Below are 13,644 nucleotides of genomic sequence, written 5' to 3' on the forward strand. Positions count from 1 at the left end.
TTATAACTGGGATTAACTTTTGAAGCTACTGTGCAATATGAAACTTAAAGACTATTCTCTTTAAGCTATTGTGGCATAAGCTTCTGCAGACTTAAAATACATTTCATCAGATTCATAAACTCTTTTCTTAAGCTGATGAGTACAGCATACACTATAAAAGGAAGAAATATAAAGCAACAAAATCAGAAAACTGGACATTTTTTAAAATATACTGCTCAAAAAAATAAAGGGAACACTCAAATAACACATCCTAGACTTGAATGAATGAAATATTCTCACTGAATACTTTGTTCTGTACAAAGTTGAATGTGCACAACAGCATGTGAAATTGATTGTCAATCAGTGTTGCTTCCTAAGTGGACAGTTTGATTTCACAGAAGTTTGATTTACTTGGAGTTGTATTGTGTTGTTTAAGTGTTCCCTTTATTTTTTTTGAGCAGTGTACAATTTCTGACATTTCTAGTTGCGCTTTACATGTACTGTATGCAAAATAAGTGTATCTAACTGTCAGTTCAGAATACAGGTAATCCTCATTTAGTTGGGACTAGCAACTCCGTTGTTAAGCTGAAGTGGATGCTAAATTAAACCATGATTGTGTTTGTTTATTTATTCATTGGATTTGTATGCCGCCCCTCTCCGCAGACTCGGGGCGGCTAACAACAATGATAAAACAACATGTAACAATCCAATTAATAAAACAACTAAAAACCCTTATTATAAAACCAAACATACACACAAACATACCATGCATAACTTGTAATGCCTGGGGGGAAGGAATATCTTAACTCCCCCATGCCTGGTGGCATCAGTGAGTCTTGAGTAGTTTACAAAAGACAGGGAGGGTGGAGGCAGTTCTAATCTCCGGGGGGAGTTGGTTCCAGAGGGCCAGGGCCACCACAGAGAAGGCTCTTCCCTGGGGCCCGCCAAACGACATTGTTTAGTCGACGGGACCCGGAGAAGGCCAAGTCTGGGACCTTATCGATCGCTGGGATTCATTTATGATCGGTTTTCAGACCTCAGTAGATCTTAAATACAAGGATTGGTCCCAAAGTTACTATTTCATCACTGTCAGACTTCAAGTGGTCACTGAAGGAGGCCACCACTAAATGAGGATTACCTGTAACCTTTTTTCTTTCTTTCATAAAGTTTATTCTAACTAATAAAAATGTATGCCACGTGCCATTGTTTTCATGGCAATAGAGCTGTCCTTTGGCTAACCATCTTCTAGAAAAGAGGCCAGCAAAGACCAGATATCCCTCTAAAAATAGTTCACTCTTCTAGTTTTGTATTTCAAATCAAAGGGAGACTTCCTGCTTTCTCTGTCCTTGCATCTTTTTTTTTGTTTTTTCCTTCTCTACCTTTTGGCTTTTAAGCTGAACCCGGAATAACGCTCTCTTGTGCCTTTCTCTTAGACACATACTCCTGGACATCACGAATATTGCTCCTCACCAGTTTTCCAGATGCCACGGAATTCGGCTCGACAGCCTTCAGCTCCACCTGTTCATCTCCCAGCCAGCAACCAGCAGGCTCCAGGGCTTTGCTACAACACCAGCTCCACTGAGGACCTCCAAACAGGACATTCTTCTGCCTCCCTCATCAGAGCAATCCGGGAGGAGCTTCTCCGACTCTCTCAGAAACAGACCATTGTACAGAACTTCCACAGCTGATTTGTTCTGTCCTTGCAAATTAGCCCATTATCTGCTTCCTGTGGAAGCTCGACTTGCAGGAAAAATCAGCCAGAGCCTGCTGTTCTTCTGTCAGAGGAGTAAACTAGTACAATACCAGGGATTTTCGAAGCAAGAGAAAAAAGAACTCTTCGGCAAGCCAGCTGCAGCTGCCAGGGGCAAGAGAGATTTCGGTGAACGATAAAAGTTGGGAAGACTCGGCGAACGTTTGACAGAAAAAACATCTTTTAAACTTCTACTTTTAAGCATTTTGGCATTATACTTGTACTTTGAGTGTTCTTTCATAATTCCAATCTGGAAATTCATATGCTGCAAAGAAGGCAGTGCTACCCTCTTAAGCGACGGTCCTTTGAACATGCCAGCCCTCGATTAAGGAAAAAAAGGCACCTCAGATTAGTGGTGGAAATTTCCAGCTGTTGGTGGCGGTTTGGGAGGTGGGTTTATACTTCTGACATATTTCTTTTCACATACAATACAAGTGGTGGTTGTTCCTGTGCAAACAATTACTTTAATTAGATCATAGTGAGACTTCTTGAAGAAAGGACTTGGGAAACATGCTAAACCAAGAGAACAATCTTTGCTTAATATTGCTTCCAAATGGAGCCAACCTTTGAACTTTTCTTGTTGTTCTTCTGGTGCTGAAGCTTCAAAGTGTCCCTTGATCCTGGTGTTTGCAAATGTAAAATGAAGGCCTTTAATATGAAGACACAATCAAAGGATATAATCATTTATTCAGGCTGGGGGAACCCTTTAATCCTCTTTTTTGAAACTGTACTTGGCACTAATAGGTTATTGATGGACAAGTAGCAGATGGATCAATAAATGGAGAGACACCTCCAGGGCCATTTCACAAGCGATGCAGAGAACATTAAATGTTAATGATGATGGCATTATTCTACATGAATTATTTTCCCTTGGGCTCCCAAAATCCATGTGGGAAATATATCATAGATAATATTTAGCAGACATTTGGGTAGCTTCAGGTTTGGTTTCGGGGTTGGGTTTTTTGTTTTTTATTTTTGCCTTTTCCATTCCTTTGGAAGTGGATGTTTTTAATCTGAAAGATTGTAATCATACATGGTCAATGATTTAATGGTTCTTGGTGCTGCCTAGAAAACTGACCATGACTTAATAGTCATTTTAAAGAGGGTCACTGAACTCTATGGACAAAGGCGAGCCAAGCCCAAGAATTACGTTCTTTTCTCGATCGAAATATTTGAACATTTCATTTTGAAATGTTTTTTCCTATTTCCCACGAAGTGAATTTCCTTTTCTTGAAAAAAAACATTACAAATAGATCAGTACAGACCAGCACATCCAAAGATGTCCACTTAAATAGAGGCTTCACTTTCAAGAAGGGTTATCAGGGAGGTCAAGCTCAATTTCATTAAGGTCTACATCAGGGTTATGTTTGACCTTGGGGGCTGGGTGGGCGTAGTCGGGGGAGCATGGCCAACTCGACATCACTCATGTCAAGGGCACCTGTGGTAGCCCAAGTGCTCTGCCAGTGAAAATGGAGCTTGGGAGGCTGTGACAGCCTCCTGCAACCTTCTGCCAGCAAAAACAGAGCTTGGGAGGGCAACACATGGCCCATTCAAGGTCCGTTTTCACTGGCGGAGGTTTGCAGGAGGTCCACGGGCCTTGAGTTTGATACCCCTGGTATAGCAATTTAAAATGGTTTGTTATAGTGAGCAAATTAGGTACCAGATGTTATTATAAAACTCACTTTCCAGCTGCATCCTCGCTTGAATGTTATAATGAATGCCTAGGGCAGTGATGGCGAACCTATGGCACGGGTGCCACAGAAGGCACGCAGAAGGCTGGCACAAGAGCCGTTGCCCTAGCTCAGCTCCAATGTGCATGTGTGTGCCAGCCGGCTCATTTTTGGCTCTCACAGAGGCTCTGGGAGGGCGTTTTTGGCTTCCAGAGAGCCTCTGGGATGATGGGAGAGGGGGTTTTCCCCCAGCTCCAGGGAAGCCTTTGGAGACTGGGGAGGGCAAAACACGAGCCTACTGGGCCCACCAGAAGTTGGGAAACAGGTCATTTCTGGCTTCCAGAGGACCTCTGGTGGGTGGGAGGAAACTGTTTTCGCCCTCCCCAGGCATTGAATTCTGGGTGTGGGCACTCGGGCACGTGCGATAGCACGTGCCCACACTCTTTCGGCACCCAAGGAAAAAAAGTTTCACCATCACTGGCCTAGGGCCTACTGTACCAGCTTAGACAGAAGCGGTGGCATTCTTGTTGAGAAAGAAAATACAGTAGTACCCCTAGATACAAGTATAATTGGTTCCAGAAGGGAGCTTGTATGTCGAGCAACTCGTATCTGGAACAAATGGCTTTAGACTTTGTTTTTCCCCTCCGAAATAACCAAAAGCAAGGATTCTTGCGCCACCTAGTGGATGCTCGGCTCGTATCCCGAATTTCAGCTCAGGTCTGGAACGGAAATTTCTCTCCCCTCGTGGCTCGTATCTTGAAATACTCGCATGTCGAGCAGCTCGTATCTAGAGGTACTACTGTACATGCTAACAAATCTAAAATTGCCGAAAAGGCATTTCCAGTTTACCTGTAGGATATCTTGTACTGCACACATGGTCCCATGAATTTGTGCCTTTTTTAAAAAAAACGTTTTAAACAAGCATAACATTTTCAGCCCCCCGTGTTTTTAGGTATAGCCTTTGAAAACACAGAGTGCACAACTGAACGCGTCCCTCGTAATAGCGCTTGAAGGTACTCTTGAGATCCCTTGCGAAAGTCCTTCTAGGATCTGAGATTGAGGCTAAAATTTGGATGGCTAAGCTCTTTGTTCATTTGCCAAAGGTCATAAATGTAGAAACCCTACCTGCTTTTTTTGTGCGAGGATAACATAGGGGGAGGCTGAATGGTTTGCGATGGGGCTGAACAGCCAACCTGAGTGGTATCATGTCACCAGCAGTAGTTCATCATAAGCCCCACACTGTGTTTTGGATCTTAACAAAAGTGAAACTAACAAAATTAAAATGATAAAGTTCTATTTTAGAATAACAAGCGCTTAGTTTCATCGTTAGAAGCAGTCTCAGCATTTGTATGTGTTGCTACTGATACAGTGGTACAAGCCATCCAGGCACTAGTCCTTACAGCATTTTAATTTTACTGTTTGTCGTGAGATGTAATTTACTGTCATATGGACATTGCTTTAATTATAACCCACGTAATATGAGTGAAAGTTCTAACTAAATTATTTTATTTGTTGGAGTGTATTTTACTTCTGTTCTTAGAGTAAATTAAAGCTAAAGCAGTGGCATAAAAGTGTCGTCTGAGCAGGAGTGTGACATCCGTGCATTTATATTCTTGTGGGTGCTAATGAATGTTACTTTTTGCCTACCTGATCCTTGAAATTGCATTTCTATTGTTCTGTCTGGGTCCCCCCCAGACGCCAACACCAACCAAAAAGAGTAGCCAGACACACTGGTAAAAAGCAAAGGCAGTTTATATAATTCAAAGCAAACACAGGTAACAAAAACTGTTCTTACAGACAGGAACACGATGCAGTTTCACAGAGGTTTCACGAAGGCCAGGCAATAAAACAGGATTCTTGCTGACAAAAACAACTCTGGAGATAATAAAACCCACGCCTCCCCCAAGTCTTCCAGGCTTCTAGGCCACAAGCCAAGATCAGAGACGCCAAGAATTGAAGCAAGGTCACAGGACTCCCAGTTGATAACTCTCCACGAGACTGTAAGGGCGGGCCTGCCTTTTCAACCCTGCTGAGGAGAACCACACCCAAACCCAGCTGTTGCCAATTCAGGGATGGAAATATCTTTCTAATTGGCCCCTTCTTTGAGCTGCACATCTCTGCCTCATGTCTATTATAGCCTGTGCGTCTTCATCCAATGAATCCAGGCTACTAGCTGGGGAGAGCCCCCCCCGGGGGGTCTCAGGCTGCTCTCCCTCCTCCTGACATTCCTCTCCCCCGTCTGCCTGGTCCTCCCCCTCCTGGTCACTGTCCTCCTCCTCTGGGCATGGATCCGGCAGAGCTCCAGCCAGTCCCTGAGGAGCCTCAGGCTGAATCACAACATCTATTAAGCAGTTTGTCCCTCATCCAAGAGTGTTCTACAAACACTGTAGGATCAGCATTGCTACCAGCAGGATTTAAGTTAGTCAGGATCATATTCCCATAAACCTCAGTGGGATTATAGGTACTCCTCAGTTATTGATAAAAATTGGGATCAGTATCTCCATCGTTAAGCAATGTGGTCCTAAAGTGAAATGTCATGTGGCTATTATTATTATTATTATTATTATTATTATTATTATTATTATTATTAATTTTATTTTTTTTTAGATTTGTATGCCGCCCCTCTCCGTAGACTCGGGGCGGCTCACAACAATAACAAGAACAATGTAAAAACAAATCTAATAATTTAAAAAACACTAAAAACCCCATTATTAAAAGCAAACACACACACAAACATTCCATGTATAAACTGTATAGGCCCGGGGGAGATGTCTCAGTTCCCCCATGCCTGACGGCAGAGATGGGTCTTAAGAGCTTTACGAAAGGCAAGGAGGGTGGGGGCAGTTCTGATCTCCGGGGGGGAGCTGGTTCCAGAGGGTCGGGGCCGCCACAGAGAAGGCTCTTCTCCTGGGTCCTGCCAAATGACATTGTTTAGTCGACGGGACCCGGAGAAGGCCAACTCTGTGGGACCTAATTGGTCGCTGGGGTTCGTGCGGCAGAAGGCGGTCCTGGAAATATTCTGGTCCGATGCCATGAACATATGATACTTTTGTAAGTCCTAGTTATTACCTAGGTGAATCCCACAGTCCTGTGGTTGCCTTTTCTGACTCCCTAGCTTTATTCTGGTGAGATCCAGTCACTACCTCTCAGCCAAGCTCCGCACATCGGAGTTGTGGGTAAAATAGGAGGAAGAACTATTCGCCGCCTTGAGTGATTTATAAAAATAAAGGTGGGATATAAATAAATAAGCAGAAATTTGAAGAAAGACAGGTCTCTGATCATGCAAGCACAACCATTAACTTGATCATTTTGATTCTTCCTGCAGACATAAACATTAAAATGTGGAAACCATTTTCAAGAGGATTTAGAGGTGATACACAAACTTAAAAATGCTACCCATGGCTGGCTGTGCAAGCTGGTGCATTTATTTATTTATTTTGTTTATTTATTCATTTGTCCAATACGCAATACATATGGAAGAGAATAGACATGAAGTAATATATATAAAGATAATATGTAAAAATAGAGGAGAAGATATATGAAAGGAAGAAAATATATATGATATATGAGATAAAGGAAAGACAATTGGACAGGGGACGAAAGGCACACTAGTGCACTTATGTACGCCCCTTACTGACCTCTTAGGAACCTGGAGAGGTCAATCGTGGATAGTCTAAGGGAGAAATGTTGGGAGTTATTTATTGATAGAAAACCATAAGTTACCACACTGTCACAGGAAAAAAAAGAAGGGATATACAGTATAACCATTCTTTATTACACATGACAACTTTCTTAAGTATGTCTGACATCCTTTCCGGCTTTTTAGGACTATTTTACGCAGGCCACAGTTTTCATAACATAATGGAAAAACCCTGGGTTATTAAACAGCACGCAAAGTAGGGCCATTGAGAAAGGAGGAGGAAGAGAATAGAAACACAATTTGGTTGTTTTGCCAGCACCTTGTTTCAGTGTTGGCTATACTACAGTGTTGATATTCCCCAGAACTGAAAACATTAAGCTCCCCAGCAAGCTCTGACTAGCTTACATCATCCCTGGCTCAGATTCAGAAAGGGAAAGAAAAAAAGAAAATCTAAAAGCCACAAGCTTTGATTCCCAGTCATGACCCTGACAAATTATCACCATCTATGTCAGCAGAAGGAAATGTCAGCTAGTTGACTCTTAAGCCTCTTAAGAAAGAGGATAAATGGTCCTTTCAGTGATAGCTGTTCAATTCATAACCAGAAGAAAAGAATCCAAAGGAAGTGCACATTCTTGCTTCATGGGACTGCAAATATTTCTCCAAACCAGAGCAGTGGTTCTCTTGTCCAGTGTTTCCAAATTGAGAGCAGGATTAAAACCATAATCATCTACAGTGGTACCTCTACCTACGAACACCTCTACTTATGAACTTTTCTAGATAAGAACCGGGTGTTCAAGATTTTTTTGCCTCTTCTCAAAACCCATTTTTCCCTTACTAACCCGAGCCTCCAAAACTGTAACCAGAAAAGGCAGGGAGAAGCCTCCATGGGGCCCCTCTAGGAATCTCCTGGGAGGAAACAGGGCCAGAAAAGGCAGGGAGAGGCCTCCGTGGGGCCCCTCTAGGAATCTCCTGGGAGGAAATAGGGCCGGAAAAGGCAGGGAGAGGCCTCCGTGGGGCCCTTCTAGGAATCTTCTGGGAGGAAATAGGGCCAGAAAAGGCAGGGAGAGGCCTCCGTGGGGCCTCTCTAGGAATCTCCTGGGAGGAAACAGGGCCTCCATGTGGTTTCCCAAATCGCACACATTATTTGCTTTTACATTGATTCCTATGGGAAAAGTTGCTTCTTCTTACAAACTTTTCTACTTAAGAACCTGGTCACGGAACAAATTAAGTTCGTAAGTAGAGGTACCACTGTACTTAGGTCGTTTTGATAGAAAACACCAGTGTCCTTTTTCCACACTTCACCAACTGAAAAGTCTAGGTTATTTTCTCCATCCAACTGCCTTGCGAAAGGCATCAAGAAGTGTGAGTTGTTAGCATTGGGCTTCTTAAAATTTGGATTCGTCAGGCCTAAGCTTGGTCATTTTATCAATGCAGAAGATGATAAGGGTGAGAAACCAAAGACTCCAGCCAACCGCTGCAGCAATCCAGCCGTACCCGTCCACACCAGTCTGGCAACAGGTGTTGGCTTCGGAGCAGAATCCAGGATCTAAGGCCCAGAAAGAGAAAAGTATCTTCTCTATTACTGTATATCAGAGGTTCAAAAGCACATTTATTTATTTATTTATTTATTGGATTTGTATGCCGCCCCTCTCCGCAGACTCGGGGCGGCTAACAACAGTGATAAAAAACAGCATGTAACAATCCAATACTAAACAACTAAAAAAAAACCTTATTATAAAACCAAACATACATACAAACATACCATGCGTAAATTGTAAGTCCTAGGGGAAAGAATATTTCAGTTCCCCCATGCCTGATGGCAGAGGTGGGTTTTAAGAAGCTTATGAAAGGCAAGGAGGGTGGGGGCAATTCTAATCTCTGGGGGGAGTTGGTCCCAAAGGGCCGGGGCCGGCACAGAGAAGGCTCTTCCCCTGGGTCCCGCCAAACGACATTGTTTAGTTGACAGGACCCAGAGAAGGCCCACTCTGTGGGACCTAACTGGTCGCTGGGATTCGTGCAGCAGAAGGCGGTCCCGGAGATAATCTGGTCCGGTGCCATGCCTTCAACTGCCGTAAAACTAATAATATCTCAGAGGTTGTGCAAAATTCCAAATTAGTTTTTTAAAAGTTTCATGAAATTACTGAAATCTGTTTTAATGTTTCTGGTTAGGCAACCAGGTTAGTTTAGCAGCTAACATTTTGGGACATTTTGACAAACTCTATCTGCAGTGATTTATCCAAACCCAGATAACTGATTTGAGCAATGATTTTAATTAAACACTATGTGAATATAGCAAAACTGTAACCATCCAGGAGGGTGGGACCAGAATGCTTTGTCTCCAACCCATACGGAGACAGTGGGTGGTTACTCCAACATTATCTAGATGACATTAAACTGGTTGGAGAACTTTCAAAAAATTATTCTCAAATTTTCCTGAGAAACTTGCATTTCAAAAACGTGCCTCATTCCAGCATCATTGTGAATACTTACGAGAACATGAAAAATTGGCATATTCTACTTCCATCTCTAGAAAAAAAAGAGAGAACAAAGTTGTATTTAAAGGTATCTTTCTAGAAAAAATTCACATGCTCAACTGTGCAAATACTCTAGTGATCATTTGTTGTTAAAAAGGCATCGTCTTTCTATTATCTAATTTCATGGTGTTCCCCACCAGACAGCTAAATATATATTGCATTGCCTATTGTGTGCAATAGGGTTGATATTCCTGGAGGGGTCTGTAATATGGTAAATGATTTAGCTTTACTAGATAAATGGTCAAAGCAATGGAAACTGCAGTTTAATGTTTCCAAATGTAAAATAATGCACTTGGGGAAAAGGAATCCTCAATCTGAGTATGGCATTGGCAGTTCTGTGTTAGCAAAAACTTCAGAAGAGAAGGATTTAGGGGGTAGTGATTTCTGAAAGTCTCAAAATGGGTGAGCAGTGTGGTCGGGCAGTAGGAAAAGCAAGTAGGATGCTTGGCTGCATAGCTAGAGGTATAACAAGCAGGAAGAGGGAGATTGTGATCCCCTTATACAGAGCACTGGTGAGACCACATTTGGAGTACTGTGTTCAGTTTTGGAGACCTGAAAAAATTGAACGGGTCCAAAGATGGGCTACAAGAATGGTGGAAGGTCTTAAGCATAAAATGTATCAGGAAAGACTTAATGAACTCAATCTGTATAGTCTGGAGGACAGAAGGAAAAGGGGGGACATGATCGAAACATTTAAATATGTTAAATGGTTAAATAAGGTTCAGGAGGGAAGTGTTTTTTAATAGGAAAGTGAACACAAGAACAAGGGGACACAATCTGAAGTTAGTTGGGGGAAAGATCAAAGGCAACATGAGAAAATATTATTTTACTGAAAGAGTAGTAGATCCTTGGAACAAACTTCCAGCAGACGTGGTTGGTAAATCCACAGTAACTGAATTTAAACATGCCTGGGATAAACATATATCCATTGTAAGATAAAATACAGGAAATAGTATAAGGGCAGACTAGATGGACCATGAGGTCTTTTTCTGCCGTCAGTCTTCTATGTTTCTGTGTTTCTTTTGATATTATTTATATAATACTTCAAAATTCTATTTATTTTTTTAATCCCTTAAATGATCCTGCCAGAGAAATCATCAGCTGCCCTGGCCTGTTTAAGGATGAGAACAGTCCAGTAGGAGGTAGAGGATTAGGGATGGGGATAGGCAGCTGATATTATGGACTTAAATTCCGAACCAGCACTAACATTTATGTATCAGACTTGAAACTGAAATAGAACAATGAGCTCAGAAAAAGATGTAGCTTGTTTAAAAAGAGTTACCAACAGTGCAGACTCCAAATCACCTTTTCTTTCTGAATCTAGGTCATCCTGTATCACTAATACAAGGATGTTTATGGCAAATTGTACATTTTAATGGCCTTTTGGGCTATTTTCCTTCATCCACCTTATCTATTTTCATCAGCGCTGTCTGACTGAGATTTTTCTCCTTACTTTTTCCTTCAACCTGCTATTTGAAGAAAACCTAGCAAAAACATTCTTCAGACAAAGCACACAGCCTGCCACTGAGCTAGACTTCCATTATATTTTACAGTGTTTTGATGTCATTCCTTCCATTATATTTTACAGTGTTTTGATGTCATGCCTCCCACGGAATGCAAGTTCTTAAGTTCTTTTGCAGCCGACTTTAAGCAGTATTTTTAAAACTATATCTAAGATCAAGCCTTTGCACCTCCAAATTCCAACTGAAATGTACACTGCTCAAAGAAAATAAAGGGAATACTTAAACAACACAATATAACTCCGGGTAAATCAAACTTCTGTGAAATCAAAGTGTTCACTTAGGAAACAACACTGAAAATCAATTTCACATGCTATTGTGCACATTCAACTTTGTACAGAACAGAGTATTCAATGAGAATATTTCATTCATTCAGATCTAGGATGTGTTCTTTGAGTGTTCCCTTTATTTTTTTTAGCAGTATATTTTGCTCTTTATGAATTAAAAAATATCAGAAAAATGACCTAGTCAAGCCCCCCCCCCCCCCTTCTAAGTTTCTGGATTTCAAAAGTATTTCCATAATATTGGAGGCTGTCTTACGCACTTAAGAGATCTAGATATTGCATCTTCTAATTTCTGTTCAGGTTTGGCTGCAAATGAAGGCAGCATTCATAGGAATTATTAGCTGCTAAATGTCTATATTAATCACTCATTTGCTTACGAGGTACAGTATATCAGATCTGCCTGCCCTAGAACTGAGATTATTTAAAAATGAATGAAATAAATTGCCTTTGTATTTTTCCTAGCAGCTCCCTATTATCCCATCGCTCGCTAACTAGTGTCTTTTTTTTCCTTTTTTCCCTGGCTTTTCCTATCTCAGGATCTGAGCATGTGATCCTCTGAATTAAGCTTCTTTCTCCATTATCTTGCATGTCTTCTGCCGAAACTCAATTTTATGGTATGAGTCAAGAGTATAGCCCTGGGATAGGCAAAGTTGGCTCTTCTATGACATGTGGACTTCAACTCCCAGAATTCCTGAGCTAGCATTATTGTTTCAGGAATTCTGGGAGTTGAAGTCCACAAGTTATAGAAGCGCCAACTTTGCCTTCCCTTGTTAAAGCCTCTTATGCTCCCAACACTTTCCTTCACAGTCAAGAGAGAGAGAGAAAAAAAACATTGCTGAATTTTCTTCAGAATAAAATTGTAATACTTTTCTCCCAGAGAAGCTGGTTTTTTTCAAATTGGTATAGAAACATAGAAGATTGACGGCAGAAAAAGTCCTCATGGTCCATCTAGTCTGCCCTTACACTATTTCCTGTATTAATCTTAGTATGGAAATATATTTACCCTAGGCACGTTTAAATTCAGTTACTGTAGATTTACCAACCACATCTGCTGGAAGTTTATTCCAAGCATATACTGCTCTTTCAGTAAAATAATATTTTCTCATATTGCTTCTGATCTTTCCCCAACTAACCTCAGATTGTGCCCCCTTGTTCTTGTGTTCACTTTCTTAAAAATGCTTCCCTCCTGAACCTTATTTAACCCTTTAACACAGGGGCCCCCAAACTTTTTACACAGGGGGCCAGTTCACTGTCCCTCAGACTGTTGGAGGGCCGGACTATAAAAAAAACATATGAACAAATCCCTATGCACACTGCACATACCTTATTTAAAGTAAAAAAACAAAATGGGAACAAATACAATATTTAATATTTATTCTCCCTCTTTCTCTCTCTCTCTCTCTTTCTGTCCTTCTCTCTTTCTATTTCTCTCTCTATTTCTCTCTGTCCTTCTCTCTTTCTCTTTCTCTCTCTCTCTCTCTCTTGCTTTCTTTCTCTCTCTTCTCTCTTTCTCTCACTCACTCTCTTTGTATCTCTCCCTCTTTCTCTCTCCTTCTCTCTGTCTCCTCCTTTCTTTCTCTCTCCCTTTCTATCTCTCCTCTTCCTTTCTCTCTCCCTCTCTATCTCTCCCTCTTTCTCTCCCTCTCCCCCCCTCTCTCTTTCTTTCTCTCTCTTTTCTTTCTCTCTCCCTTCTGTCCTCCAGACTATACAGATTGAGTTCATGAAGTCTTTCCTGATAAATTTTATGCTTAAGACCTTCCACCGTTTTGGTAGCCCGTCTTTGGGCCTGTTCAATTTTATCAATATCTTTTTGTAGGTGAGGTCTCCAGAACTGAACACAGTAATTGCAACCCTGAACAGCTAGAAATAATTTTCAGACAAAATTCACCTAAGAGGGGGAAAAGAAAGAAAACAGCAGCAGCACATTTCTAAATACAGCACAGTTATTTCATAAAAACTCTCTCTCCAACTCTTATTTTCAAACATTCTAATGATGCCATATTCATGCTAGTCTCCTAACCACAGGGTTAACTATGATAAATCACAAGAGGTTTGGTCACCTTTTGAAAATGCATTCTGGCAAGCTGAAGAGAGCAGAAGAATAGAGAAGGCAATATAGATCAATGGCTCCATTTCAGGATTTGGGATCCCAGCAGCAACTGTTGTCCTAATGAGTCCCAAAGCTACCAACATCAACCAGCAGTAGAAGGGGAGGACCCAACACAAAGTCAAATGTTGAATCCAGCTCTGTGGGTGGAGAAAGTTAA

The 13,644-nt window shown here is 41.4% G+C and overlaps 2 protein-coding genes across 4 annotated transcripts in view; one reads left to right on the forward strand and one right to left on the reverse strand.

The window, feature by feature from the left end:
• KIAA1549 (KIAA1549 ortholog) overlaps positions 1–4,970 on the forward strand; it is a 155,578-nt gene extending 150,608 nt beyond the window's left edge. For all 3 annotated transcript variants that reach the window (XM_070756299.1, XM_070756301.1, XM_070756300.1), the window contains one exon: positions 1,413–4,970. In XM_070756299.1, coding sequence (XP_070612400.1) covers positions 1,413–1,667 — 255 coding nt within the window. In that variant the 3' untranslated portion in view covers positions 1,668–4,970. The remainder of the gene's footprint in view (positions 1–1,412) is intronic.
• Positions 4,971–6,061: 1,091 nt separating this feature from the next.
• On the reverse strand, positions 6,062–13,570 carry TMEM213 (transmembrane protein 213). Its single transcript, XM_070754844.1, has 3 exons — positions 13,438–13,570; positions 9,530–9,565; positions 6,062–8,585 (listed from the first exon to the last, which is right to left on the reverse strand). Exons 1-3 carry the CDS (start codon positions 13,568–13,570, stop codon positions 8,425–8,427), a joined length of 330 nt encoding a protein of 109 aa, XP_070610945.1. The 3' UTR covers positions 6,062–8,424.
• Positions 13,571–13,644: the final 74 nt, after the last annotated feature.

This window comes from Erythrolamprus reginae, chromosome 6 (assembly GCF_031021105.1).
Source record: "Erythrolamprus reginae isolate rEryReg1 chromosome 6, rEryReg1.hap1, whole genome shotgun sequence".
Lineage (NCBI taxonomy): Eukaryota > Metazoa > Chordata > Lepidosauria > Squamata > Dipsadidae > Erythrolamprus > Erythrolamprus reginae.

Excerpts from the sequence above, each read along its gene's own strand:
- TMEM213 (XM_070754844.1), bottom strand. The coding sequence starts at position 13,570 with ATGTTGGTAGCTTTGGGACTCATTAGGACAACAGTTGCTGCTGGGATC. Across the intron at positions 9,566-13,437 it reads CCAGAATGCATTTTCAAAAG|AGATGGAAGTAGAATATGCC; the intron begins GTGACCAAACCT and ends TTTTTTTTCTAG. Across the intron at positions 8,586-9,529 it reads TGCCAATTTTTCATGTTCTC|ATCCTGGATTCTGCTCCGAA; the intron begins GTAAGTATTCAC and ends TCTGGGCCTTAG.